The 26,387-nt window shown below is 37.8% G+C and overlaps 1 protein-coding gene across 3 annotated transcripts in view; it reads left to right on the top strand.

Annotated features, from left to right (window-relative positions):
* The window catches only part of RABGAP1L (RAB GTPase activating protein 1 like), a 527,154-nt gene that overhangs the window by 95,186 nt on the left and 405,581 nt on the right, over positions 1–26,387 (top strand). For all 3 annotated transcript variants that reach the window (XM_060197904.1, XM_060197905.1, XM_060197906.1), the window contains exons 8-10: positions 7,574–7,640; positions 17,514–17,616; positions 24,944–25,110. In XM_060197904.1, coding sequence (XP_060053887.1) covers positions 7,574–7,640; positions 17,514–17,616; positions 24,944–25,110 — 337 coding nt within the window. The remainder of the gene's footprint in view (positions 1–7,573; positions 7,641–17,513; positions 17,617–24,943; positions 25,111–26,387) is intronic.

Here is a 26,387-nt window from a genome sequence, read left to right as displayed (position 1 = left end):
AGGTGTCTGTCTTTCTCTCCCCCTCTCTGTTTTCCCCTTCTCTCTCCATTTCTCTCTGTCCTATCCAACAATGATGACATCAATAACAACAGCAATAATAACTGCAACAACAATAAAAACAAGGGTAACAAAAGGGGAAATAAATAAATAAATAAATAAATAATTTTTAAAAAAAGTCCACTGAGAATGGTGGAGTCCTGACAGTGGCTGGGGGTTGGAGGAGGTGTGGATAGATATCTGTTAGGACTGAAGAGATAGCTCACCAGGTAGGGCATGTGCCTGTGCTACAGCACTGAGGGAAACTCTGATACTGTGTTTCTTTTTGTTTCTATATCTGAGTAGAACAAAACAAAAGTGGGTGGCCTGGAAAGTGGTACACTTGAGTAGGGTGATGGACATGGAAGCATGAGCTCCTCAGTTAGATTCCTTGCATCCTATGTGTCAGACTGATGCTCTGGTTCTTTCTCCCTCTCTTATATTAATTAAAACAAATAAATAAAACCCCAAACAAAACAAAACTGGCCCAGGAATGGTAAAATTGCCCATTTGTAATACCCTAACTCTGAAAAAAAAAAAAAGGTAGATATCTTTCAAATAAATAAATGTACACATTAAAAAAAAGACAAACAAGTAAACAAAAAACCTTGTAAGACAAAAGATACTATACAAACAAAGTTAATAATGAATGAGAGTTCTGGAAAATATAACAGATGAAAAGTTAATATCTGCAGTAAAAATTTAAAAAAATTCTTAACAAGAAAGAAAAGAGAAAAAGAAGAGAAAAACAGTGGGAGTATACAAAATACAAAGCTATTAACATGACTAGCAGACACTTGTAAAAATGTACCAATTCACAATTAGGTAGGAAAATTCCATTAAAGTGAGATAACAAATTGACAGAAGTTGGTGTTGGAAACAATGGGTTGAAACATGCAGAAGAATGAAACTGAATCACTGTAGTTCACCAAATACAAAAGTAAATTCCAAGTGGATCAAGGACTTGGATGTTAGACCACAAACTATCAAATACTTAGAGGAAAATATTGGCAGAACTCTTTTCCGCATAAATTTTAAAGACATTTTCAATGAAACGAATCCAATTACAAGGAAGACTAAGGCAAGTATAAACCTATGGGACTACATCAAATTAAAAAGCTTCTTCACAGCAAAAGAAACCACTACCCAAACCAAGAGACCCCTCACAGAATGGGAGAAGATCCTTACATGCCATACATCAGATAAGAGTTTAATAAGCAACATATATAAAGAGCTTGCCAGACTCAACACCAAGACAACAAATAACACCATCCAAAAATGGGGGGAGGACTTGGACAGAATATTCACCACAGAAGAGATCCAAAAGGCCGAGAAACACATGAAAAAATGCTCCAAGTCTCTGATTGTCAGAGAAATGCAAATAAAGTCAACAATGAGATATCACTTCACTTCTGTGAGAATGTCATACATCAGAAAAGGTAACAGCAGCAAATGCTGGAGAGGGTGTGGGGGCAAAGGAACCCTCCTACACTGCTGGTGGGAATGTCAATTGGTCCAACCTCTGTGGAGAACAGTCTGGAGAACTTTCAGAAGGCTAGAAATGGACCTACCCTATGACCCTGCAATTCCTCTCCTGGGGATATATCCTAAGGAACCCAACATATCCATCCAAAAAGATCTGTGTACACATATGTTCTTGGCAGCACAATTTGTAATAGCCAAAACCTGGAAGCAACCCAGGTTTCCAACAACAGATGAGTGGCTGAGCAAGTTGTGGTATATATACACAATGGAATACTACTCAGCTGTAAAAAATGGTGACTTCACCGTTTTCAGCCGATCTTGGATGGACCTTGAAAAAATCATGTTGAGTGAAATAAGTCAGAAACAGAAGGATGAATATGGGATGATCTCACTCTCAGGCCGAAGTTGAAAAACAAGATTAGAAAAGAAAACACAAGTAGAACCTGAAATGGAATTGGCGTATTGCACCAAAGTAAAAGACACTGGGGTGGGTGGGTGGGTGGGGAGAATACAGGTCCATGAAAGATGATGAATGACATAGTGGGGGTTGTATTGTTAAATGGGAAACTGGGGAATGTTATGCATGTACAAACTATTGTATTTACTGTTGAATGTAAAATATTAATTCCCCAATAAAGAAATAAATTATAAAAAAAAACAAATTGACAGAAGTAACACCTGGAGTTTTGGAGGTTGTAGAAAATAGGTAAAATGTATATATACTCCTTTTGAAAAGCAACTTGACAGCATCTATAAAGATTTTAAAAAGCCCTGTAATTGGGCATGCAATCTTATCCTATGGAATCAGTCTTTTTTTGGAAATAAAATGCAACTTTTTAAGGACATAATTTAGAGGATGTTTATCACATCATATGTCTATATCTATGTCTCTATATATCCTTATCTGTATCTAATCTGTCTACACACATATGTATATTTGTTTATTTATTTAAATCAGAGCACCAACATCACAACTCTGGCTTATGGTGGTGCAGGGAATTGAACCTGGAGCTTCAGAATCTCAGTCGTGAAAGTCTTTTGCATAACCACTATGCATGCTATCTCCCTTGCCCTGGCATAAATTGTTTTTATTCTTTCTCCTCCCAACCTCCTCCCCCTGCAATGGAGCTCATTCTTTCTCCTCCCAACCTCCTCCCCCTGCAATGGAGTGGGATACATGATGGTGATCACAGGAGAAAGAAAAAGCAAGGCTCTTCATTCAAACTTGGTGTACTGTAATAGTCAGTCCCACCCTCTCTACTTTGTATCCATCTCCCCCAATTTGCATGGAGTGAAGGGCAGTCTGTTGAAGTGCTAGCTAATGAATGACATCTAGACATTCAAACTAAAATTGCTTTAGCATAATGGGCTAAACAACACTTCCGTAAACACTTTGTTTAGTACAGCAGAACTCCATGTGATAACGAAAGGTTTTTTTAAAACATATTTTTACTATCTTTTTATTTATTTGATAGAGACAGCCAGAAATTGATAGGAAGGGAGAGATAGAGACAGAGAGACACTTGCAACACTGCTGCTTCACCACTTGCGAAGCTCTCCCCTTGCAGGTGGTGGCCAGTCACTTGAACCAGGGTCCTTCCACATTGTAACATATGCACTCAGCTAGGTGCACCACCACCCAGCCCTGATAACAGAAGTTTTGTAGATTTTCAAATATATCATTTCTGGGGAAAAAAAGCCCTTACCTGTTAACTGGGTTACATGTGGAATTTAATGTATTTTAAAGCTAAGTATGTAAATAGTAGAATTTAAGATAATCCAATAGGTGGCAGTCTTGTCAAGAGAACTCAATACTGCTAGATCCTTTCTTGGCTGCCCACAAAGTTGATTTGTAGGGTAAAGACATCAATGTGAGAGAAGATTCTTTAGAATCCATTCCTTTTGCCTTATTTTCTAAATGTTTTTAAAAATAACATTTATTTATATAACATTTCCAATACACATATGAATAGAAAGACTTATATTGAACCATAATGTATACATTATCCACCCTAAGTTCTGTTTCTTAATGTTTTCTTTTTAAATGCTAATTTTCTTTTTTTTCTTTTTTTTTTTTTCCTCCAGGGTTATTGCTGGGCTCGGTGCCTGCACCATGAATCCACTGCTCCTGGAGGCCATTTTTTCCCCCGTTTTGTTGCCCTTGTTGTTGTAGCATCGTTGTTATTATTATTGCCATTGTTGATGTTGTTCGTTGTTGGATAGGACAGAGAGAAATGGAGAGAGGAGGGGGAAGACAGACGAAGAGAGAGATAGACACCTGCAGACCTGCTTCACCGCCTGTGAAGCGACTCCAACCGGGATCCTTACGCCGGTCCTTGGCGTTTTGCGCCACATGCGCTTAACCCACTGCGCCACCGCCCGACCCCCTAAATGCTAATTTTCATTATGAAAAATACCATTTCTCTGTGTACTCAAGGATTTCAGTGTTTCTCATATAGACATTTGACAATATTGCTGTGATCTCTCTTGATCCTTTTGAAAGCAAATACTGTTTCAGTTATTCCAGAATCTTATTATCTAACACAATGCTTGGTACGCACAGCTTTATAGTAAGCTACCTAATTCTTAGCACTTTGTGCTGGGTGTTTCTGAGCACGTGTAGGTACTCTTTTTCATTTTAATTTGAGAAAAGTGAAGTAGAAAAAGGTAATGTATAAGGTCATACAGTAAACATTTGAATCAAGTCCTTCTGGTACCAGAATACATTAATATCTGGCTTACAGTTGGTATAATCAATAAACACTACATGCTGTAATTAACATGACACCTCATTCTTGGGAGACTTGATTTAAAATTTAGGGTTAGTTATCTGCTTACTATTAGTAATGTTGGTTGAAAAGAGAGAGCAGTGAACTGGAGGAAACTTAAGCAGCTAAGTTTCCCCTCTCTGCTTGGTTAATATTCTGCACTTACCGCTATCATAGAACTTGCCCTCTCAGGTTGCAGTTGCCTGTTTACTTTTCCTCTTTTACTAGACTTAGCTCCTTGAGAAAATAAATGTCATAGCAATTTGTTTTCTAATTTATTTATACAGTCAATAAAAGAAGATTGAATGTTTTCAACCCCCCAGTGAACAATATTCACATTAGGTGTTTATGGTGCTAATAATATCTAATAATACCTATTTAATTACTGACATGTTATTCCTAATAGGCCTTTCACGTCTCCATGGGAAGCCCAATGTTCTTTAATGAAGTATAATTTAGAAAATGACTAATATAACTTGATAGAAAAAAAATTAAGCAGTTTAGTGCTGGGAGAAACCTCAGAGTGCACATATCTAGAGTTTACATATAAACCTCTCATTTCCAGAAGAGGAAATAAAGATGAGAGGTTTTTTTTTTTCCCCCCTTCCAAGTTTGGTTTGTGGTAGGTTTTTAAATTTATGGCACAGGAAAGAGAAGGAAATATATGATCATCAAAATAAGGTGATATCTGTTGCCATTTAAGGAAAGTCCAAATTTTGAGGATCCTTTTGTAGTAGAGTTTAGTATAGCAATATTTATATTAAGAAAATAATATAAGGGGGCTGGATTGTAGCTTACCATGCGCAAGACCTGGCTTCAAACCCCCACTCCCTACCTGTAGGGAGGAAGCTTCACTGGCATTGAAGCAGGCCTGGAAGTGTCTCTATCTCCTCATCTCTCGGCTCCTTTCTGTCATATCTAATTAAAAGTAAATAAAAAGGCCACCGGAGTACTGGAGTGGTGAAGTACTCATGTAAACACTGAGCCCCAGTGATGACCCTTGTAGCAATTAAAAATAAAATAAAATTCTGCCTATCTTACCATCTGTCTGGAAGTCCTTAACAAAATAACATAACACTGAATATTTTCAAAGAGTGAAAATTTATCTAGCATTGGTTCTAAAGGACGCTGAGATTGGAGAGAAGTTATTTCATATACTTATACTTTGTTATTCATTAGTTTGTTAAAGTGAATATAGGTTGATTTTGTAGCTTAAAAATCCTAAAATACAGAAAATTATCCCCAAAATCCTGTAATAAAGCAAGCTGAAGTAAATTGTGTAGGAAATGTGGACAAGTTTTCTATCTTTACTAACCTGAAATTTTAGTTTTGGAGTCCAAATTTTAAACCTGTAGAGGAATTAAGTCTTTCATTCTTGCTTAGCAAGAATTCAGATCAGTAGTTTAAGTGATATATAGTGACTGCATGATATGTTAACCTTTGGAAAACAAGTGTCAGATCAAGTATCATCGATAGGTCAGCGAAGTATCTTAAAAAGAAAACAGCATACTTACATTCTCTACTTCTAATATAAAATACTCCATAAAATATTCTTAATTTTTTAAAAACTACAGCGAGGGGCCGGAAGGTAGTGCAGTGGGTTAAGCACACATGGCGCCAAGCCCAAGGACCAGTGTAAGGATCCCTGTTCGAGCCCCCAGCTCCCCACCTGCAGGGGGATCGCTTCATAAGCAGTGAAGCAGGTCTGCAGGTGTCTTTCTTTCCCCCTCTCTGTCTTCCCCTCCTCTCTTGATTTCTCTCTGTCCTATCCAACAACAACAATAACAACAAAAATATAGCCTCCAGGAGCAGTGGATTTGTAGTGCAGGCACTGAGTCCCAGTGATAACCTTGGAGGCAAAAAAAAAGAGAAGGAAAGAAAAAAATAAAGAGAAAGAAAGAAAGAAAGGAAGGAAGAAAGAAAAAAACAACAAAAACTATAGCAAAAACCTGTACTAAGTGTTGGTATGAGTTATTGGCAGAAGAACGCTGGATAGGTCATCTTTCCTCTCATGTTACAAGGTCTATATTTTAGCTATATGAATTTGAATACTGAATTAACTTCTGGGAACTTAACTTTTCTTACTTTGAAGTAGAAATAATAGTAATATTTTACGTGATCAAATTCTAGAGTTTATGAGATCATTTATAAACAAAGCGGCAGTATTGATAGAGTTTCTGACACTTCCCAGAAGCACAGGGTAAATAGCTAATTGGATAATTATTGGATAATGTCTTCACAAATATTAATACATTAGGAGTGAGTTTCTTTAAATTAAAGGTATAGTATTAATAAGCTACCCAGTAAGTGTAACTAGTAACAAGGGCCAGGATAATAGTTGTTTCTATTAATATGGCTTCATGCAAAGACAGGACATGATCTTATTCTTGTATTTAAAAAAGAGTCCTTTCTTCCATGGTGGAGGAGGATAATGATTTGGTAAGTGTGGGAGGGGGAGGTGTACTGACACCCATCATGGAGAGATGTGGAACTGTGATCCTGTGCCAACAACTCTGTGAGTCAGCATTTTCTTAATAAAGGAATTTTTAAAAGACCTCTAGTGATATTAGCCTATATATTTGGAATAATTGTGCAAAATCTCATGTTTACCTTGAAACTAACTCAAATGTCACTACTGTGTTTTGCCTCAATAAACAATTTGTGGTCATTTTTATGACAGTTTCTGAACATTGACATAATCAGAATTGACAGTGCAACAAGAAAAGAAGATCTATGAACTTATATAGCTTATTTCTATCTGATCTTGCTATGTGTCTTAATGAATTATTTGTGGTGGTTTTTTTTTTTTTTTTTCCTCCAGGGTTATTGCTGGGCTCGGTGCCTGCACCATGAATCCACCGCTCCTGGAGGCCATTTTTCCCCCTTTTTGTTGCCCTAGTTGTTGCAGCCTCGTTGCGGTTATTATTGCCATTGTTGACGTTGCTTTGTTGTTGGATAGGACAGAGAGAAATGGAGAGAGGAGGGGAAGACAGAGAGAGGGGAGAGAAAGATAGACACCTGCAGACCTGCCTCACTTCCCGTGAAGCGACTCCCCTGCAGGTGGGGAGCCGGGGGCTCGAACAGGGATCCTTAGCCGGTCCCTGCGCTTTGCGCCACATGCGCTTAACCCACGGCGCCACCGCCCGACTCGCGTGGTGATTTTTTAAAATTAAAATGTAAGTACAGAATTTAGATAATATAGTTATTATAAAAATAGTTTTGCTTGCTGGGATTATACATATTATCAAAACCTTACTTCTCCCTTTCCTCTTTAATATTTTCAGATGTTTTGGAATGTTATTAAGCCCAGGTCGAAATGTGAAGAACAGTGACATGCATTTACTGGATATGGTAATGATAATTTTAAGTACCTTAATCAAGTGTAGATGATAGTGACTTTATATTTTAAATATTATCTATTTGAAGTTTTTGTGTAAACTTTAATTTTGTCCTAAAACTTTGACCTGTAAGATAGTAATAATTATATTTCAAAACTCTAATTTAAAGTTGTGTATGAGAATGAAATTTAGCAACATTTCTATCAAGAATTATATGCAAATAATAAGTTAAAAGCAAATAATACATGTTATGACAGTAAATTCTATTAATCAGTTTGGCTTCTTGGGAAGATTTCTTTTCTCTTAGCCCAAAATTACAAGTACATGATATTAATAGACATCTCCAGAGTGCGTATGTGATGCCTTTTACTTATGTTAATGCACTACTACTAATTTGAGTACTGTGATGGATGGTTTTCTTTTCTCTACGGCATTTTCCTTCCTGAGTTTATTCTCCTTAATTACATGTCCTTACCAGTGTATACTTGTTTGTAGTAGGATAGGTATTTATCTAAGGAATGCCCTTAAATATTAGTATGTTTAAGACTTGTTATTTGATATAAAAATAGCACTCTATCTTCTTTTTTAAATTTCTTTATTGGGGAATTAATGTTTTACATTCAACAGTAAATACAATAGTTTGTACATGCATAACATTTCCCAGTTTTCCATATAATAATACAACCCCCACTAGGTCCTCTGTCATCCTTCTTGGGTCTGTATTCTCCCCTCCCACCCACCCCAGAGTCTTTTACTTTGGTGCATTACGCCAATTCCAGTTCAGGTTCTACTTGTGTTTTCTTTCCTGATCTTGTTTTTCAACTTCTGCCTGAGAGTGAGATCATCCCATATTCATCCTTCTCTTTCTGACTTATTTCACTTAATATGAATTTTTCAAGGTCCATCCAAGATCAGCTGAAAACAGTGGAGTCACCATTTTTTATAGCTGAGTAATATATATATATATATCACAACTTGCTCAGCCACTCATCTGTTGTTGGACACCTGGGTTGCTTCCAGGTTTTGGCTATTACAAATTGTGCTGCCAAGAACATATGTGTACACAGATCTTTTTGGATGCGTGTGTTGGGTTCCTTAGGATATATCCCCAGGAGAGGGATTGCAGGATCATAGGGTAGGTCCATTTCTAGCCTTCTGAGAGTTCTCCAGTTGTTCTCCACAGAGGTTGGACCAATTAAAATTCCCACCAGCAGTGTAGGAGGGTTCCTTTGACCCCACACCCTCTCCAGCATTTGCTGCTGTTTACTTTTCTGATGTATGACATTCTCACAGGAGTGAAGTGTTATCTCATTGTTGTCTTTATTTGCATTTCTCTGACAATCAGAGATTTGGAGCATTTTTTCATGTGTTTCTCAGCTTTTTGGATCTATCTCTTCTGTGGTGAATATTTTGTCCATGTCCTCCCCCCATTTTTGGATGGTGTTATTTGTTGTCTTGTTGTTGAGATTTGCAAGTTCTTTATATTTTCTTGTTATTAGCCTCTTGTCTGTATGACATGTAAAGATCTCCCATTCTGTAAGGGGTCTGTTGGTATGGGTAGTAGTTTCTTTGGCTGTGCAGAAGCTTTTTAATTTGATGTAGTCCCATAGGTTTATGCTTGTCTTAGTCTTCTTTGTAATTAGATTGGTTTCATTGAAGATGCCTTTAAAATTTATGCAGAAAAGAGTTCTACCAATATTTTCCTCTAAGTATCTGATAGTTTGTGGTCTAACATCCAAGTCCTTGATCTACTTGAAATTTACTTTTGTATTTGGTGAAATATAGTGGCTGTTTCATTCTTCTGCATGTTTCAACCCATTTTTTTCCAACACCATTTGTTGAAGAGACTCTGCTTTCCCCATTGAATAGTCTGGGCACCTTTGTCAAAGATTAGATGTCCATAGGTGTGGGGACTTACTTCTGGGCTCTCAATTCTATTCCACTGGTCAGTGTGTCTATTCATGTTCCAGTACCAAGCAGTTTTGATGACAATGGCCCTATAATACAATTTGAGATCTGGGAGTGTGATGCCTCCACTTCTGTTCTTTTTTCTCAAGATAGTTTTGGCAATTCTAGGTCTTTCCTGGTTCCAGATGAACATTTGTAGCATTTGTTCTATTTTCCTAAAAAACGTGGTTGGGATCTTGATGGGGATCACATTAAATTTGTAGATGGCTCTGGGTAGTATATTCATTTTGATGATGTTAATTCTTCCAACCCATGAACATGGAATATCTTTCCACTTCTTTGTGTCTTTTTTAATTTCCTTGAGTAGTGACTCATAATTTTCAGTATAAAAGTCTTTCACTTCTTTGGTTAGGTTTACTCCTAGATATTTTATTGTATTTGTTGCTATAGTAAAAAGGAATTGATTTCTGAATTTCATCTTCTTCTAACTTTGTGTTTTCATAGAGGAATGCCACTGACTTTTGAATGTTAATTTTGTAGCCTTACACCTTACTGTTGTGCCCAGAAGTTCGAGTCCCGATCTCACGCAAAGAAGACCAGAATCACATTCAATAGCAAGAGACTTTATTATGAAGCTTAAGCTTGGGCTGCCAACACCCTTCCAAACAAAGGGAGAGTCTGTGACCCTGATCACTTCTCATCCCACCTTTTTATAGTTATCACAGAGTGGGCACAGGTGGAAATATGCACACGAAACAAGGAACAATTGGCCTTGAGCCAACAGCTGCTCTCAATATTTGGGGCCCCACTCCAACTCCACACTTATTGTATTGCCTGATGATATCCAAAAGCTTCTTGTTGGATTCCTTAGGTTTTTCTATGTATACTATCATGTCATCTGCAAATAGGGAGAGTTTGACTTCTTCTCTTCCAATCTGTATGCCTTTAATTCCTTGGTCCTGCCTGATTGCTATGGCAAGAACTTCCAACACTATGTTGAATAGTAATGGTGATAGTGGGCATCCCTGTCTAGTACCTGATCTGAGGGGAAATGCTTCCAGTTTTTCACCATTGAGTATGATGTTGGCTGTAGGTTTGCTATATATAGACTCCACTATCTTCAGGAATTTTCCATCTATTCCCATTTTTTTTTTGGTGTGTTTTGATTTTAAAGGGATTTTGTATTTTGTCAAAGGCTTTCTCTGCATCTATTGATATGACCATGTGGTTTTAGGTCTTGCTTTTGCTGATGTGATGGATCACATTGATTGATTTACGTATATTAAACCAACCTTGCATGCCTGGGATAAACCCCACTTGGTCATGATGAACAATCTTTTTCATATACTGCTGTATCCGGTTGGCTAGAATTTTGTTCAATATTTTCGCATCTATGTTCACCAGAGATATTGGTCTGTAGTTTTCTTTTTTGGTTGTGTCCCTGTTTGCTTTTGGTATCAGAGTGATGTTGGCTTCATAGAAGCTGGCAGGGAGTATTTCAGTGTCTTCAGTCTTCTGGAAGACTTTTAAAAGTAGAGGTATTAGTTCTTCTTTGAAGGTTTTGTAGAATTAATTTGTAAAACCATCTGGTCCAGGACTTTCATTTGTGGGAACATTTTTGATAACTGTTTCAATTTCATTAGCTGTGATGGGCCTGTTCATGTTATCTACTTCCTACTTAGTTTTGGAAGTTGATAGGTATCTAGGAAATCGTCCATTTCTTCCAGGTTCTCTAGCTTGGTGGCATATAGTTGTTCATAGAAGCCTCGCATGATATGTTGAATTTCTGTGGTGTCTGTTGTGATATCTCCTCTTTCATTTAGTTTCCGATTTATTTGGGTCTTCTCCCTTTTTTGTTTTCTGAGTCTGGCTAAAGGTTTGTCGATTTTGTTCACTCTTTCGAAGAACCGACATTTACTTTCGTTGATCTTTTGTATGGTTTTCTTATTTTCAGTGTTATTGATTTCTGACCTAACTTTAGTGATTTCTGTCCTTCTGTTTACTTTAGGGTTCCTTTGTTCTTCTTCTTCTAGGTCTTTAAGATGTGCCATCAGGCTGTTTATTTGTGCTTTTTCTTGTTTCCTAATGTGTGCTTGTATGACTATGAACTTCCCTTTCATTACTGCCCTAGCTATGTCCCAAATATTTTGATAGCTTTTGTCTTCATTTTCATTGAACTCTTGAACCATTTTGATTTCTTCCTTGATTTCCTCTTTGACCCAGAAGTTGTTAAGAAGTGTACTGTTGAGCTTCCACATTTTGGGACTATTACTAATCTTTTGTTGATTGTTAAGTGTTAGTTTAATTCCACTGTGGTCTGAGAAGATGCTTGGGATGATTTCAATGCTCTTGAATTTGCTAATGCTGTCTTTGTGGTCTAACATATATATGGTCTATCCTTGAGAATGACCCATGTGGATTTGAGTAAAATGTGTATTCCAGTTTCTTGGGATGAATGACTCTGAAAATGTCCAATAGTTCTAGTTTATCTATCTCTTCATTTAGCTCCCTTATGTCTTTATTGATTTTTCTGCCTGGATGATCTGTCTAGTTGAGAGAGGAAGTCCCCTACTATGACTGTGTTGCTTTTAATATATTGCTGTAGCTCTTTCAGTAGATGTTTGATGTATTTATATGGCTTCTCATTGGGTGCATAGATGTTAAGAATTGTTAAGTCCTCTTGATTGACTGATCCTCTGAGCATTAAGTAGTGTCCATTCCTATCTTTTTAAATCTTATCTTGTTGTTCCTTTATTTATGATTACAATTCTTTCAAACTCTTTACTCACTCCTGTGATTATTTCCTTAGCTAGTGTTTGGATGTTGACCTCATTATTTTGTGCTTCACTCTTTGGGTGGCTTTTAGCTGGACTCTAGTCCTTGTTCATTTCTCCAATATTCCATTTTATATATTATGTTGTGAGTTCCCTCTCTCAGTACTTTTCAAATTACTGATCACTGCTGCCTGGATTGACTTGTGTCTATTAAGGTAATTCAAGGGTTCACAGTGGTAGAAGTTAACAATTGTTTCAATAGTATTTTAATCCCTGATTTGGAGCTCAGTGCCTTAAAAGCCTCTTTTGTGCTTTTTCTTCCCTGTAGGCTATGGGAGTCTGAGGGCTTTTAAACTCTAAATAGGCTTCTGAGCTTAATCACTGACTCCTGATCAAGAGATAAAGCAGGGTGTGGCAGAGATAATCCAGTGGTTATGCAAAGAGACTTTCAGAGACCTAGAGATATGCGTATAGGTCTTCTCCTGAGTTTCCTGGTTAGATCTCTGTTCCCTGGTGTCCCTCCCTGCAGCTACTCCAGATTCTGAGGGCATTAGCAATGGAGACTCAGAGTTGCACTTGATGAGTCTCAGGGGAGTCCTATCCTCCTTTCAGCTGTCCCCTTGTTGTGGTGGAACAGACTGGAGGTGGTGTCTCTGATAAACTGCCGGACTGTTACTAGCCACTTAATCTCTCCCTAGGCTCCTCTCTGTCCACCAGCCACCGGTGTTCGCACTCACAGGTGTTTTGGTGGGTTCCTGAAGTCGTTCTAGTCCTGTCTTGTTTCGGTCCCAGGTGGTCTCCTTTGGTATTCCTAGTTGATCCTGGAGAGAAGAGGAGAGACAGATCTGCTGCTGCTCATAGTCCTGCCTCTGGAAGTCTCCTCTATCTTAACTTCTAAGCAGATATGTCTTACAATATTATAAATGAAAATATTTTGTGAATTGGAAATGTTTTAGGAAATAGTCATCTCAGAGTTAGATATGTAATTCTTTTTATTATTTATTACTGGATAGAGACAGAGAAATTGAGAGGGGAGGGAAAGATAGAAAGGGAGAGAGACAGACACCTGCAGACCTGCTTCACCACTTGTGAAGCTTTTCGCCTGCAGGTGGGGACCAAGGGCTTGAACCCAGGTCCTTGCATACTGTAATGTGTGCGCTTAACCAGGTGTGCCATTGCCTGGCTCCAGATATGTAATTCTTAACTGAGATTTGTATATTAGTGAAATTTTCTGCCAGCTGCGTTTGGAAAATGTCAGTTAAATGCCACCAATTATGTCAAAATTTTCTTTGAGTTATTTCTTGGTGACATTACTTTGACTTTCTAGCTGTTCTAGAATGGTTTATTCAGTCTTTTAAAAATTTTTATTTATTTTCCCTTTTGTTGCCCTTGTTTTTCATTATTGTTGTTATTATTATTATTGATGTCATCATTGTTAGATAGGACAGAGAGAAACGGAGGGAGGAGTGGAAGACAGAGAGGCGGAGAGAAAGACACCTGCAGACCTGCTTCACCGCCTGTGAAGCGAATCCACTGCAGGTGGGGAGCCCGGGACTTGAACCAGGATCCTTATGCTGGTCCTAGGACTTTGCACATGTGTGCTGAACCTACTGCGCTACCGTCCGACTCTCTATTCAGTCTTTTTGAGCATCTGATTGTGCGAAATATTGTGTGAAGTGGTGAGGTTAGACATATAGTAAAACCTAAAACTGACTGGTTTTAGTTATCTCTCTTTTATTTTGGTGGATCTGAGGCCTCACATGTTTTTTCACTGCTCCGGGGGTAACCCGCCCCCCCCCCCCCCCCAATTAGATAGACACACAGAGATAGAGACGGCATAACACTACACTTTCCTACTGTTTTAGCACATGTGCTGCCAAGGTGTGTACCCTACTGGTGAATTATCTCTTTCCAGCCCTGCCTCACTGTCTTGCAAGGGAAGTAGACATTTTTATATATGTGTTTATTTATTTTCCCTTCTGTCGCCCTTGTTTTATTGTTGTAGTTATTGTTGTCGTCGTTGTTGGATAGGACAGAGAGAAATGGAGAGAGGAGGGGAAGACAGAGAGGGGGAGAGGATAGACACCTGCAGACCAGCTTCACCACCTGTGAAATGACTCCCCTGCAGGTGGGGAGCCAGGGGCTCGAACCAGGATTCTTACCGTCCTTGCGCTTGGCGCCATGTGCGCTTAACCCACTGCCCTACTGCCCGGCTCCTTGAAGTAGATATTTTTAAGTGTTTAAGTACAGTGATGGCTTAAGGCACCTCAGAGAGTTGGTCAAAGGAGCCAGGGAGATGTAGAGGAGGTTCTACACAGACAAAAAAGACAAACACAACTCTTGGGCTGTTGGAAAACTCATGACACATTTTCACACAGAAAACCATAGCAAAAAGTCATGACTTTTCCAACAATCCAATAGTTACATATAATGTAAAAGAAAACTACCTATTGCACATATGTGAGGCCTTAGGGGAAATATATATATGTATATATTTTACATTGCCTTGCTCCCATCCCTTCTTACAACATAATGGTAAGTAATACAAATGGTTTTATCTAAGGCACAGATGGCATTTTGTAGCCCTGAAAATGCCAAGGGTATTTAAACAACACTTGTCCTCATTCTGTTTGATCTTGCAGAGTTTAAAAAAGATGAATTCTGGCAGACTGTTTTCACAAATCTAGATTATAAAATTGCAGTTCTATTGTGAAACTTCTGAGCTCACTTTTATCATGTTTGTGCTGAATATGGTGCAGTCTTTTTTTACCTTTAAGATTCCCTGTTGAAATCAAAGGACTTGCCAGTATTATAACTCCTTGAAAGAGAAGAGCTGATTAAGTGGGAGTGTTTGTACTTAGACTTACTAACGGTTGTGACTTGTTACTACTCAGTGCTGTTGACTTTTATGCTAACTTATGTAAATTATCAATAACAACATGGCTATTGAGCTGAATCCAGAATGCATATAATAAACAAAATCATGGGGCCAGGTGGTGGTGCACATGATACAATGTGCAAGGACCTGGATTCAAGCCCCCAGTCCCCACCTGCAGGGGGAAAAATTTCATAAGTGATGAAGCAGGTCTGCAGGTGTTTCTCTGTCTCTTTATCTCCCCCTTCCCTCTCAATTTCTGACTCTATCCAATAAATAAAGATAATTAAAAATTAAAAAAATAAAATCATTATTTTATATTGAAAATGTGGAAAAGTGTGGTTACTATGGTTATTTCTTTGTAATACTTTAAGTTAATTACAATTCTTGTAATTATAACCAAGTAGTTTTTTTTCTCCCTTCTAGATTAGATGTTCATACCTGTGCTGCTTCTATGATGTACATGTTCAAATATATGTTCAAATATATGAATACTTGGAAAGCAAATTATATTGTCTTAAATTTTATTCTAATTCTAATAAAAACTGAAAAAGTGTGAGCTTATATTTAAGAATTTGTAAAACTTTTCTATGTATATTACTTTATGATATATGTGTATATAGTTTATGTTTTAAAATAATTTTGTTAAGTTTTTAAAAAAATGATAGGATTACAATGTACACTTTATTTTTTTATTTATTTTTTAATTTTTATTTATTTATTTTCCCTTTTGTTGCCCTTGTCTTTTTATTGTTGTTGTAGTTATTATTGTCGTTGTTGGTTAGGACAGAGAGAAATGGAGAGAGGAGGGAAGACAGAGAGAGGGAGAGAAAGATAGACACCTGCAGACCTGCTTCACCACCTTTGAAGGGACTCCCCTGCAGGTGGGGAACTGGGATCCTTCTGCCGGTTCTTGCGCTTTGCACCGCGTGTGCTTAACCGGCTGTGCTATCGCTCGACTCCCTATAATACACACACACACACACACACACACACACACACACACACACACATATTTTTTTTTTGCTAAGGCCTCACACATGTGCTATTTCTACATACACCAAATTAAAATGTATTTATTTGCTAACATGAGAGAGAACTAGAGTATCACTTTGGTCCACATGATGCCAGGGATTGAACTGAAGACCTTATTTTCCAGATTTATCCACTGTGACCCCTCTAGGATCATGAAACCCTCACACCAAATTTTTCTTTTCAAGTGTTTATTTACTTACTTATTTATTATTTGATAGGACACAGAGAGAAATTGAGAGGGGGAGGGGAGATAAAGAGACACTTGCATCACTGCTTTACCACATATGAAGCATCTACAGGGGTAGGGGTCAGAATCTTGAACCCAGGTCCTTGAGCATGGTAATATGTATGCTCAACCAGGGGTGCCAGTACGTGGCCCTCTCAGAATTTTCATTTTTAGTTCAATTCAAGAAAGCGGTGGACAGGGTGAGGAAAAATACCACTGCACTGTGCCACCACTGTGGAGTTTCTCTCAGCTGCTGCCAGTATGCCTCCATGTGGTGTTGGGGCTTGTTAGTTGTTTCTTGTGCATAAGGTGTGTACTTACTGGGTTAATAACCCCCTGCTGCAAACTAAGTATTTTCTAGCTGGAAGCGTCAATTTTTTTTATAGATTCTTCATACATTTTATTTTCTCTTTACATAAAGAGAAAATTCTATTTATAAGTGAAAAATATGTTTATTATTCAAATAGCCAGGAGACAGACACACACACACACACACACATAGTTTTTTTTTTGCAGGGTGGTGCCCATAACAGAGGCTCAGTTTTCTTAACGGTAGTGAGAATATTTCTGGTGAAGAATTGTGTAGTGTAGAAATAGGAAATAAAAGTTTTTGACCCATAGCTACTGAGACCTAGGAGAATCTAAACAGCAGGTACAAAGAATTGCTACAAACTCTAGAGCAGGGGTAGTGAACCCTTTTTTTTTTTCTTTCCAAGGGGCATTTGATTTTTTATAACATCATTTCCAGGCCATACAAAATTATCAACTTATACATTATGTTTCTATGTCTTGTTTATAATTGCTTTGGCAGAAGTAGACCACAAGCTGTAGAACTATCTGAATGGGAACACAATTTAAACTTCAAGTCATAGTTATACCTCAGAAAGTTCTTGGGGCTTTATAATTTACATTTATTGACAATCAAAAATAACACTTTATATTAAAACCTAATATACTTATAATCCCTCTGTATAAAAAATATGAAATAGAATTTTCATAAAATAGTATCAAGCTTTTATGCTATTAACCCTTACACATTTTCAGTGATTCCTGTTTGAACTTTTATAGGAGTCCATGGGAAAGAGCTATGATGGACGAGCTTATGTTATCACTGGGATGTGGAACCCCAATGCACCAATATTTCTGGCACTTAATGAAGAAACCCCAAAAGGTGAACTAACTTCCTTCCTTCCTCCCTTCCTTCCTTCCTTCCTTCCTTCTTTCCTTCCTTCCTTCTTTCCTTCCTTCCCTCTTTCCCTGCCTTCCCTCCCTCCTTTCTCTCTTTCTTTTTAATTTTAATTAGTGATTTAATGATTAAAAAGTTTGTAAGATAATAGAGATACAATTCCACAAAGTCTACATTTACAGAGTTCCTTATCCCATCCCCTCCATTGGAAGCTTCCCTATTCTTTATCTCTCTCTCTGGGAGTCTGGACCAAAATGTTATATGGGGAGCAGAAGATGGAAGGTCTGGCTTCTGTAATTGCCATCTCAGATGTACATGGATGCTTGCAGGTCAATCCATTCCCTCAGTCTGTTTCTATCTTTGCCTAGTAGGGTAGGGCTATGGAGATGTGAGTTTCAGGACACACTGGTAAGGGAGGTGAATTTTCTTAAAAGATGTCTTACTATTTGCTTTATTTTTTCTATTATCTTTATTTATTTATTGGATAGAGACAGCCAGAAATTGAGAGGGAAGGGGGAGATAGAAAGGAAGAGAGACTCCTGCAGCCCTGATCCACTGTTTGTGACATGCTTCCCCCTAAAGGTGGGGAATGGGGCCTGAACCCGGGTACTTGTGTACTGTAGTGTGTACACTTAACCAGGTGAGCCAACACCCGGTCCCTGTTTGCTTTACATTTTATATTACAGGCAATTTTGTTTTATTATTCTTTAAAAATTTTGTTGCTTAGGGTGTCCAGCAGTAGCGTAACAGGTGAAGTGCACATGACGGGAAGTGCAAGGATCAGCTTAAGGATCCTGCTTCGAGCCCCTAGCTCCCCACCTGCAGAGGGGTCGCTTCACAAGCGGTGAAGCAGGTCTGCAGGTGTCTATCCTTCTCTCCCCCTTTCTGTCTTCCCGTCTCCTCTCCATTTCTCTCTGTCCTATCCAACAACAACATCAATGGCAACAATAATAATAAAAGTAAGGGCAACAAAATGGGGGAAAAAATGGCCTCCAGGAGCAGTGAATTCATGGTGCAAGCCCCAGCAATAACCTCGGAGGGGAATTTTTTTTTTTTTTTGGTGTTTATTTAAAATGGAGCTATTAAGAATTTGAAATTACTTTTTATTTGTTATACATCTATGGGGAAACCCCGCTATTCAGAAGAACCTCTCCAAAGATAAATAAATTACTTCTGTTAGATGATGTAGAAAATATTTGGGCCTTGTGTTTCGTATGTTGTAATTGAATTGATTTGTTGGGGGGGGATTATATGAAAGAATTTTAGAATTATTTTCATTCTTGTTGACTTTATTAAATATTCTACAGATTACCTGTTTTTAAATTTATATATTTTTTAATTTTTAATTTCTTTATTGGGGGGTTAATGTTTTACATTCAACAGTAAATATAATAGTTCGTACATAAGTAACATTTCTCAGTTTTCCACATAACAAGACAAGCCCCCACTAGGTCCTCTGTCATCCTTTTTGGACCTGTACTCTCCCACACACACACCCACCCCAGAGTCTTTTACTTTGGTGTGATACGCCAATTCCATTTCAGGTTCTACGTGTGTGTGTGTGTGTGTGTGTGTGTGTGTGTTTCTGATCTTGTTTTTCAACTTCTGCCTGAGAGTGAGATCATCCCATATTCATCCTTCTCTTTCTGACTTATTTCACTTAACATGAATTTTTCAAGGTCCATCCAAGATCAGCTAAAAACGGTGAAGTCACCATTTTTTACAGCTGAGTAGTATTCCATTGTGTATATATACTACAACTTGCTCAGCCACTCATCTGTTGTTGGACACCTGAGTTGCTTCCAGGTTTTGGCTATTACAAATTGTGCTGCTAAGAACATATGTGTACACAGATCTTTTTGGATGGATGTGTTGGGTTCCTTAGGATATATCCCCAGGAGAGGGATTGCAAGATCATAGGGTAGGTCCATTTCTAGCCTTCTGAGAGTTCTCCAGACTGTTCTCCACAGAGGTTAGACCAATTTACATTCCCACCAGCAGTGTAGGAGGGTTCCTTTGCCCCCACACCCTCTCCAACATTTGCTGCTGTTACCTTTTCTGATGTATGACATTCTCACAGGAGTGAAGTGATATCTCATTGTTGTCTTTATTTGCATTTCTCTGATAATCAGAGACTTGGAGCCTTTTTTCATGTGTTTTTCGGCCTTTTGGATCTCTTCTGTGATGAATATTCTGTGCATGTCCTCCCCCCATTTTTGGATGGTGTAATTTGTTGTCTTGTTGAGTTTGGCAAGCTCTTTTTTTTTTTTTGACTCCAGGGTTATTGCTAGGGCTCAGTGCCTGCAGCATGAATCCACTGTTCCTGGAGGCCATTTTTTCCCCCTTTTGTTGCCCTTGTTGTTGTAGCCTTGTTGTGGTCATTATTGTTATTGTTGATGTCGTTCGTTGTTGGATAGGACAGAAAAATGGAGAGAGATGGGGAAGACAGAGAGGGGGAGAGAAAGACGGACACCTGCAGATCTGCTTCACCGCCTGTGAAGCGACTCACCTGCAGGTAGGGATCCTTATATGTGTCGTTGTGCTTTGCGCCACGTGCGCTTAACTCGCTGTGCTACCCTGGCAAGTTCTTTATATATTTTGGTTATTAGCTTCTTGTCTGATGTATGACATGTAAAGATCTTCTCCCATTCTGTGAGGTGTCTCTTGGTTTGGGTAGTAGTTTCTTTGGCTGTGCAGAAGCTTTTTAATTTGATGTAGTCCCATAGGTTTATATTTGCCTTAGTCTTCTTTGTAATTGGATTCGTTTCATAGAAGATGTCTTTAAAATTTATGCAGAAAAGAGTTCTGCCAATATTTTCCTCTGAGTATCTGATAGTTTCTGGTCTAACATCCAAGTCCTTGATCCACTTGGAATTTACTTTTGTGTTTGATGAAATATAGTGGTTCAGTTTCATACTTTTGCATGTTTCAACCCATTTTTTTCCAGCACCATTTGTTGAAGAGACTTCTCTTTACCCATTTGGTAGTCTAGGCCCCTTTGTCAAAGATTCTGTGTCCATATGTGTGGGGCTTATTTTTGGCTGTCAATTTTACTCCACTGGACAATGTGTGTATTCATGTTCCAGTACCAAGCGGTTTTGATTATAATGGCCCTATAATACGATTTGAGATCTGAGAGTGGTGCCTCCAGTTTTGTTCTTCTCAAGATTGTTTTGGCAGTTCTCTGTATTTTCTGATTACAGTGTTTCAATTTTTTTTTTTTTTTTTTTTGTCTGTGACTTTCCTGAGCATGTTTTCTAATTCCTCTTGGTTCAATTATGGAAGGTTATATGGTTCTAGGAACTTCTCCATTTTGTCCAGGTTCTCTAGCTTTGTGGCATATAGTTGTTCATAGAAGCCTCACATGATATTTTGTATTTCTGTGAGTATTTGTTGTGATAACTCCTTTTTCATTTACAATCCTATATTTGAATCTTTTTTTCCTCTTGTGAGTCTAGCCAAGGGTTTGTCAATTTAGTTTACTGTCTTGAAGAATAAACTCTTAGCTTTGTTGATTCTTTTTGTATTGTTCTTTTATTTTCATTGTTGTTTATTTCTGCCATATTTTTAATTATTTCACTCTTTCTGCTTCCTTTAGGGTTCCTTTGTTGTTGTTCTTCTAAATCCTTAAAGTGTGTAATAAGGTTCTTTATTTGAGCTTTTCTTGTTTCCTAATGTATGCCTGCATGGCTAAGAATTTCCCTTTTAGTTCTGCATTAGCTGTATCTCAAATATTTTATTAACTTTTGTCTTCATTTTAATTTGATTCTAGGAACATTTTAGTTTCTTCCTTGAGTTTCTTTTTGACCCAGTAGTTATTAAGCAGTGTTCTGTTGAGTTTTCCTATTTTGGGACTTATACTGATTTTCTGTTAGTAAGTCATTAAGTTTAATCCCACTGCAATCTGAGAAGATGCTTGCAATAATTTCAATGTTCTTGAATGTTGTAACACTGTCCTTGTAGCCTAACATATGGTCTATCCTTGAGAAATTCCCATGTAGATTAAAACAAATATGCATCCCAGTTTCTTGCAATGATGGCTCTGAAAATGTTCAGTAGGTCTAGTCTATTTATCTTTTCATTTAATTCTTTTGTTTCTTTATTAACTTTCTACCTAGATGATCTGTCAGTTTGAGGGAGTTGGGGTTTTGAGGTCTCCTACTATTCCTGTGTTGCTATCAACAAACTTCTCAGTATAAGTTTGACACATTTTTTTTTAATGAAAATACAATTTACTTTTTTTTTGATGTTTCAACCTTTTTTATTTTTTAAAAAATTTTTATTTATAAAAAGGAAACACTGACAAAAACCATAGGATAAGAGGGGTAAAACTCCACACAATTCCCACCACCAAAACTCTGTATCCCAGCCCCTCCCCTGATAGCTTTTCTATTTTTTATCCCACTGGGAGTATGGACCCAGGGTCATTATGGGGTACAGAAGGTAGAAGGTCTAACTTCTGTAGTTGCTTCCCCGCTGAACATGGGTGTTGACAGGTCGATCCATACTCCCAGTATGTCTCTCTTGTTCCCCAGTGGGGCAGGGTTCTGGGGATGTGGGGCTCCAGAATGGATTGGTGGGGTTGTCTGCTCAAGGAAGTCTGTTTGGCATCATATTAGCATCTAGAACATGGTGGCTGAAAAAAAATAGTTAACATACAGAGTCAAACAAATTGTTGACTAATCATGAACCTAAAGGCTGGAAAAGTTCATATGAAGAGCTGGGGGTCTCCGTTTTGTAGACAGTTAATAGGCCTATTTTAGTTATATTCCAAAGGGCCCATGACTATACTTGTTTTTTTTTTTTTTTTTCCTGAGCTTGACATCTGATATGCAGATGGGCCCAAGTTATTGTCTAGGGAGATGATGTCATGGCTGGAAAAAGGACCAAAAAGCTGGATCAGGGAAGAGAGTAGCTCCCAAATATGGGAAAAGTGTTTAAATATTGTTGACTGTAAACTCCATCGATTTGATCTGATCCAGGGCCCATATTCAGCTTAGGAGCCTATGTGACCTCTGCATCTCTATAGATCTGAGCTCACATTCTGTGGTCAGAATTTTTGACACATTTTAATGGCTCTTCATTGGATACATAAATACTAATAAACAATTTTTATTGTAATATATTTTATCCTTAAATAAGAGATAATGCTTTTCACTTTTAGTTGGTATATTCAAATAAACTTCGGATAGTATTATATTTGCAATAATATTGGTAAGAATAATGTATGTTAAGTTTCATGTTCTTTCATATACTACGCACAAACTCTTTCCTAATATTTACAAATAGTGTCCTTAAAATTATAAGTGACTCAGGGGATTCCTGAATCTAAGTTTAATTTCTTAGAAAGTTGACCCCATGAGAGATGAGATGTGTTAGATCTTTTCGCTGTATCATGCTTTGTATTATATTTTATCTTGTGTTATTCCTGCATGCCCTTGATTTCACGCCCATAAGACTCTACTCTCAAGTCCTGGCAGTCAAATAGCATAGCTAGAATGCTACTTTCTCTTGAATTGGCAGTTATAATGTTTGTGTTTAATAAGAATGTAATAACATTTTTGTTGGATTTGATATTAATAGATGTGTAGTTGATTAATTTAAATTGTATAGTGTCAGAAAAGCACTACTGAAGGTTTCTTCTCGTGGTAAATTTGTTTACTTGAACTTTAAGAATTAAAAATGGGGGAGTCTGGCAGTAGCGCAGCCGGTTGAATGCAGGTGGTGCCAAGCAAGGACTAGTGTAAGGATCCCGGTTGGAGCCCCCCCACCTGCAGTGGGGGTCGCTTCACCCGTGGTGAAGCAGGTCTGTAGGTGTCTGTTTTTCTCTCCCCCTCTGTCTTCCCCATCTCTCTCCATTTCTCTCTGTCCTATCCAACAACGATGACATCACTAACAACAACAATAATAACTGCAACAATAAAACAAGGGCAACAAAAAGGAATAAATGAATAAATATCAAAAAAACTCTAAAAAAAAGAATTAAAAATGGTGGGGGTTAGTGGGGGTAGATAGCATAAAGGTTATACAAACAGACTCTCATGCCTGAGACTCACCCCATAGTCTTTGGTTCAATATCCCAGATCACCATAAACCAGAACTGAGCAGTGTTCTGGTAAAACAAAACAAAACAAAACAAAATACCCCCCATACAAACAAACACTCAAAAGTAGTGGTGGCTGGGCGGTGACATGCTCTGTTAGGCACATATAGTACGATGCACACAAGAACCTGGTTTTGAGCTCCAGCACCCCACTTGTAGTGGGGACACTTTAACTAGTGGTGAAGCAGGTCTGCAAGTGTCTTTCTCTCTTTGCCTCGCCCTCCCCTCTCAATTTCTCTCTGTCTTATTGAATAAAAATGGGAGAAAAATAAAATTTTTTTTTTTAAAAAAAGGCTGCCAAGATTCATAGTGAAGGTACATAGCCCAAGCAATAACCCTGAAGGCAGAAAACATACAAAGAAAACATGACTATAGAATTACTTTTGAAAATATTGAATAGATTCAAGGATACCAATGAATCTCAAACAGGGTAAGTGAAATTCATATTTTAGTGTGTCACAGTGAAACTAAAGAAAACCAATAACTGCTGACCTAGAAGTGACAGATTCAAATGAAAGGGAGTCTGGCCTAATTAACATTCTAAATAGTAATTGAAAATTTGACTGAAAACCTTATACTGTTGCTGTCTAGAAGTACTTAGTACTCTGATATATTGACATGAAAACTGCACAGAACTATTTTATTAGAACTCTGATCAGTAATTTTTTCCCCCACCGTAGGTCAATATTATGAACAGTGAGGGTAGTGACACACTTCTAAAACTTCACTGAAAGAGTACAACCTTGAAGACTCTTTAAATAGCATTTTACCCTATAAATGTGACATGTTTTCTGTTGAGCATCTTTTCTGATTTGAGCATCCTTCTAACACTCATCAAACAAATCTAATACTTAAAAAAAAAAAGATGAAAGGGCAGATCTTTGTGATTTTCTGGGAAATTTGAACAATGGGTTTGGCAAAATATATCCTAAAAGCTTTCTTGTTAGTTTTTTAAATTAAGGGCCTGATTTTGAGAAGAAAAATTAAATCAGAAGAGAATTGGACACTTACCTGAGATAGACTCATGAGTGCTAAGAAATATTCTTGGAGTATTTCTTACCTATTTAATGAAAGTAACAAAAAAGCACTTAAAATTAAACTTAGAATGTGGTATGCTTATAAAGAACATTCTTAAGTGAGGGGAGTTTTTTCATTGAATAGTTGAGGCATTATAAAGATAGTTTAAAGCGCAGAGTGTTCTTCCTGCAGATAAACGGGTATACATGACTGTGGCAGTGGATATGGTTGTTACAGAGGTCGTGGAGCCTGTCCGCTTTCTCCTGGAGACAGTAGTTCGTGTTTATCCTGCAAACGAACGATTTTGGTACTTCAGCCGAAAGACTTTCACGGAGACTTTCTTCATGAGATTGAAACAGGTAGGACCTTGTTCTTATCTTCATGTGCTAACACATGCTTTTTTTTTTTTTTTTTAAATGCCGAGATAATACCTTTAGTAGTACTAAAAATGTGCAACTGGCTCTGTTCCCTAGGTTTAGTCCCCAGTACTACCATAAAGCAGAGCTGAACCATGCTCTGGTTAAAAAAAAAAAAACAGAAAAAAGCAATAAGAAATAATATAATAAGACTTCTCAAATGATAGTTGAAGTTAACTACTAGAGTATTTGAAAAATCCTTATCTTGATCATGTATGTTTAAAAAAACTCAGTGTAGGGGAGTCGGGCTGTAGCGCAGCGGGTTAAGCGCAGGTGGCGCAAAGCACAAGGACTGGCATAAGGATCCCGGTTTGAACCCCGGCTCCCCACCTGCAGGGGAGTCGCTTCACAGGCGGTGAAGCAGGTCTGCAGGTGTCTTATCTTTTTCTCCTCCTGTCTTCCCCTCCTCTCTCCATTTCTCTCTGTCCTATCCAATAGCGGCGACAACAACAACAATACCTACAACAATAAAAAAAAACAAAAACAAGGGCAACAAAAGGGAATAAATAAATAAAATAAAATATAAAAAAAACTCAGTGTAATAATTATGTGCCTTTTATTTCTAGAAATCAATAATGCACCTATAAAGTTGTCTGTATGTTTACTAAAACACTTTGGATCTAAAACAGTTTTTTCTTTTACCTCTAGTTATTTAAAATAAAACATTTGATACAAAAATGCCTGCTTATAAAGTTTTCTCTGAAACAGAGGAGGTAACAAATGGTTATAAAAACAGATTCTCATGCATGAACCCCCCAAAGTCCCCGGTTCAATCCCCTGCACCACCATAAGCCAGAGCTGAGCTGTGCTCTGGTAATAAATAAATAAAGTTTTCTTAATTTTTTTTATTTTAATAAGATGTAGAGAGAAAGACCAGAGCACTGCCCAGCTCTGGCTTATGGTGGTGCTGGGGTTTGAACCTAGGACCTCAGAACCTCAGGCATCAGAATCTTTTGTGTAACCATTACGCTGTCTCCTCAGCTCTCTGCTTATAAAGTTTTTTTTTTTCTGATTATAAAGTTTTAATGACAATTTTTTTTGTCTTTCCCCCCTTTTGTTGCCCTTGTTGTTTTTTATTGTTGTTGTAGTTATTATTGTTGTGGTTATTGATGTCGTTGTTGGATAGGACAGAGAGAAAAGGAGAGAGGAGGGGAAGACAGAGGGAGAGAGAAAGATAGACACCTGCAGACCTGCTTCACCGCTTGTGAAGCAACTCCCCT

Source organism: Erinaceus europaeus, chromosome 9, assembly GCF_950295315.1.
Source record: "Erinaceus europaeus chromosome 9, mEriEur2.1, whole genome shotgun sequence".
NCBI classification, from domain to species: domain Eukaryota; kingdom Metazoa; phylum Chordata; class Mammalia; order Eulipotyphla; family Erinaceidae; genus Erinaceus; species Erinaceus europaeus.
The sequence above is the reverse complement of the archived record's forward strand: the minus strand, read 5'-3'. Positions and strand labels throughout refer to the sequence as shown.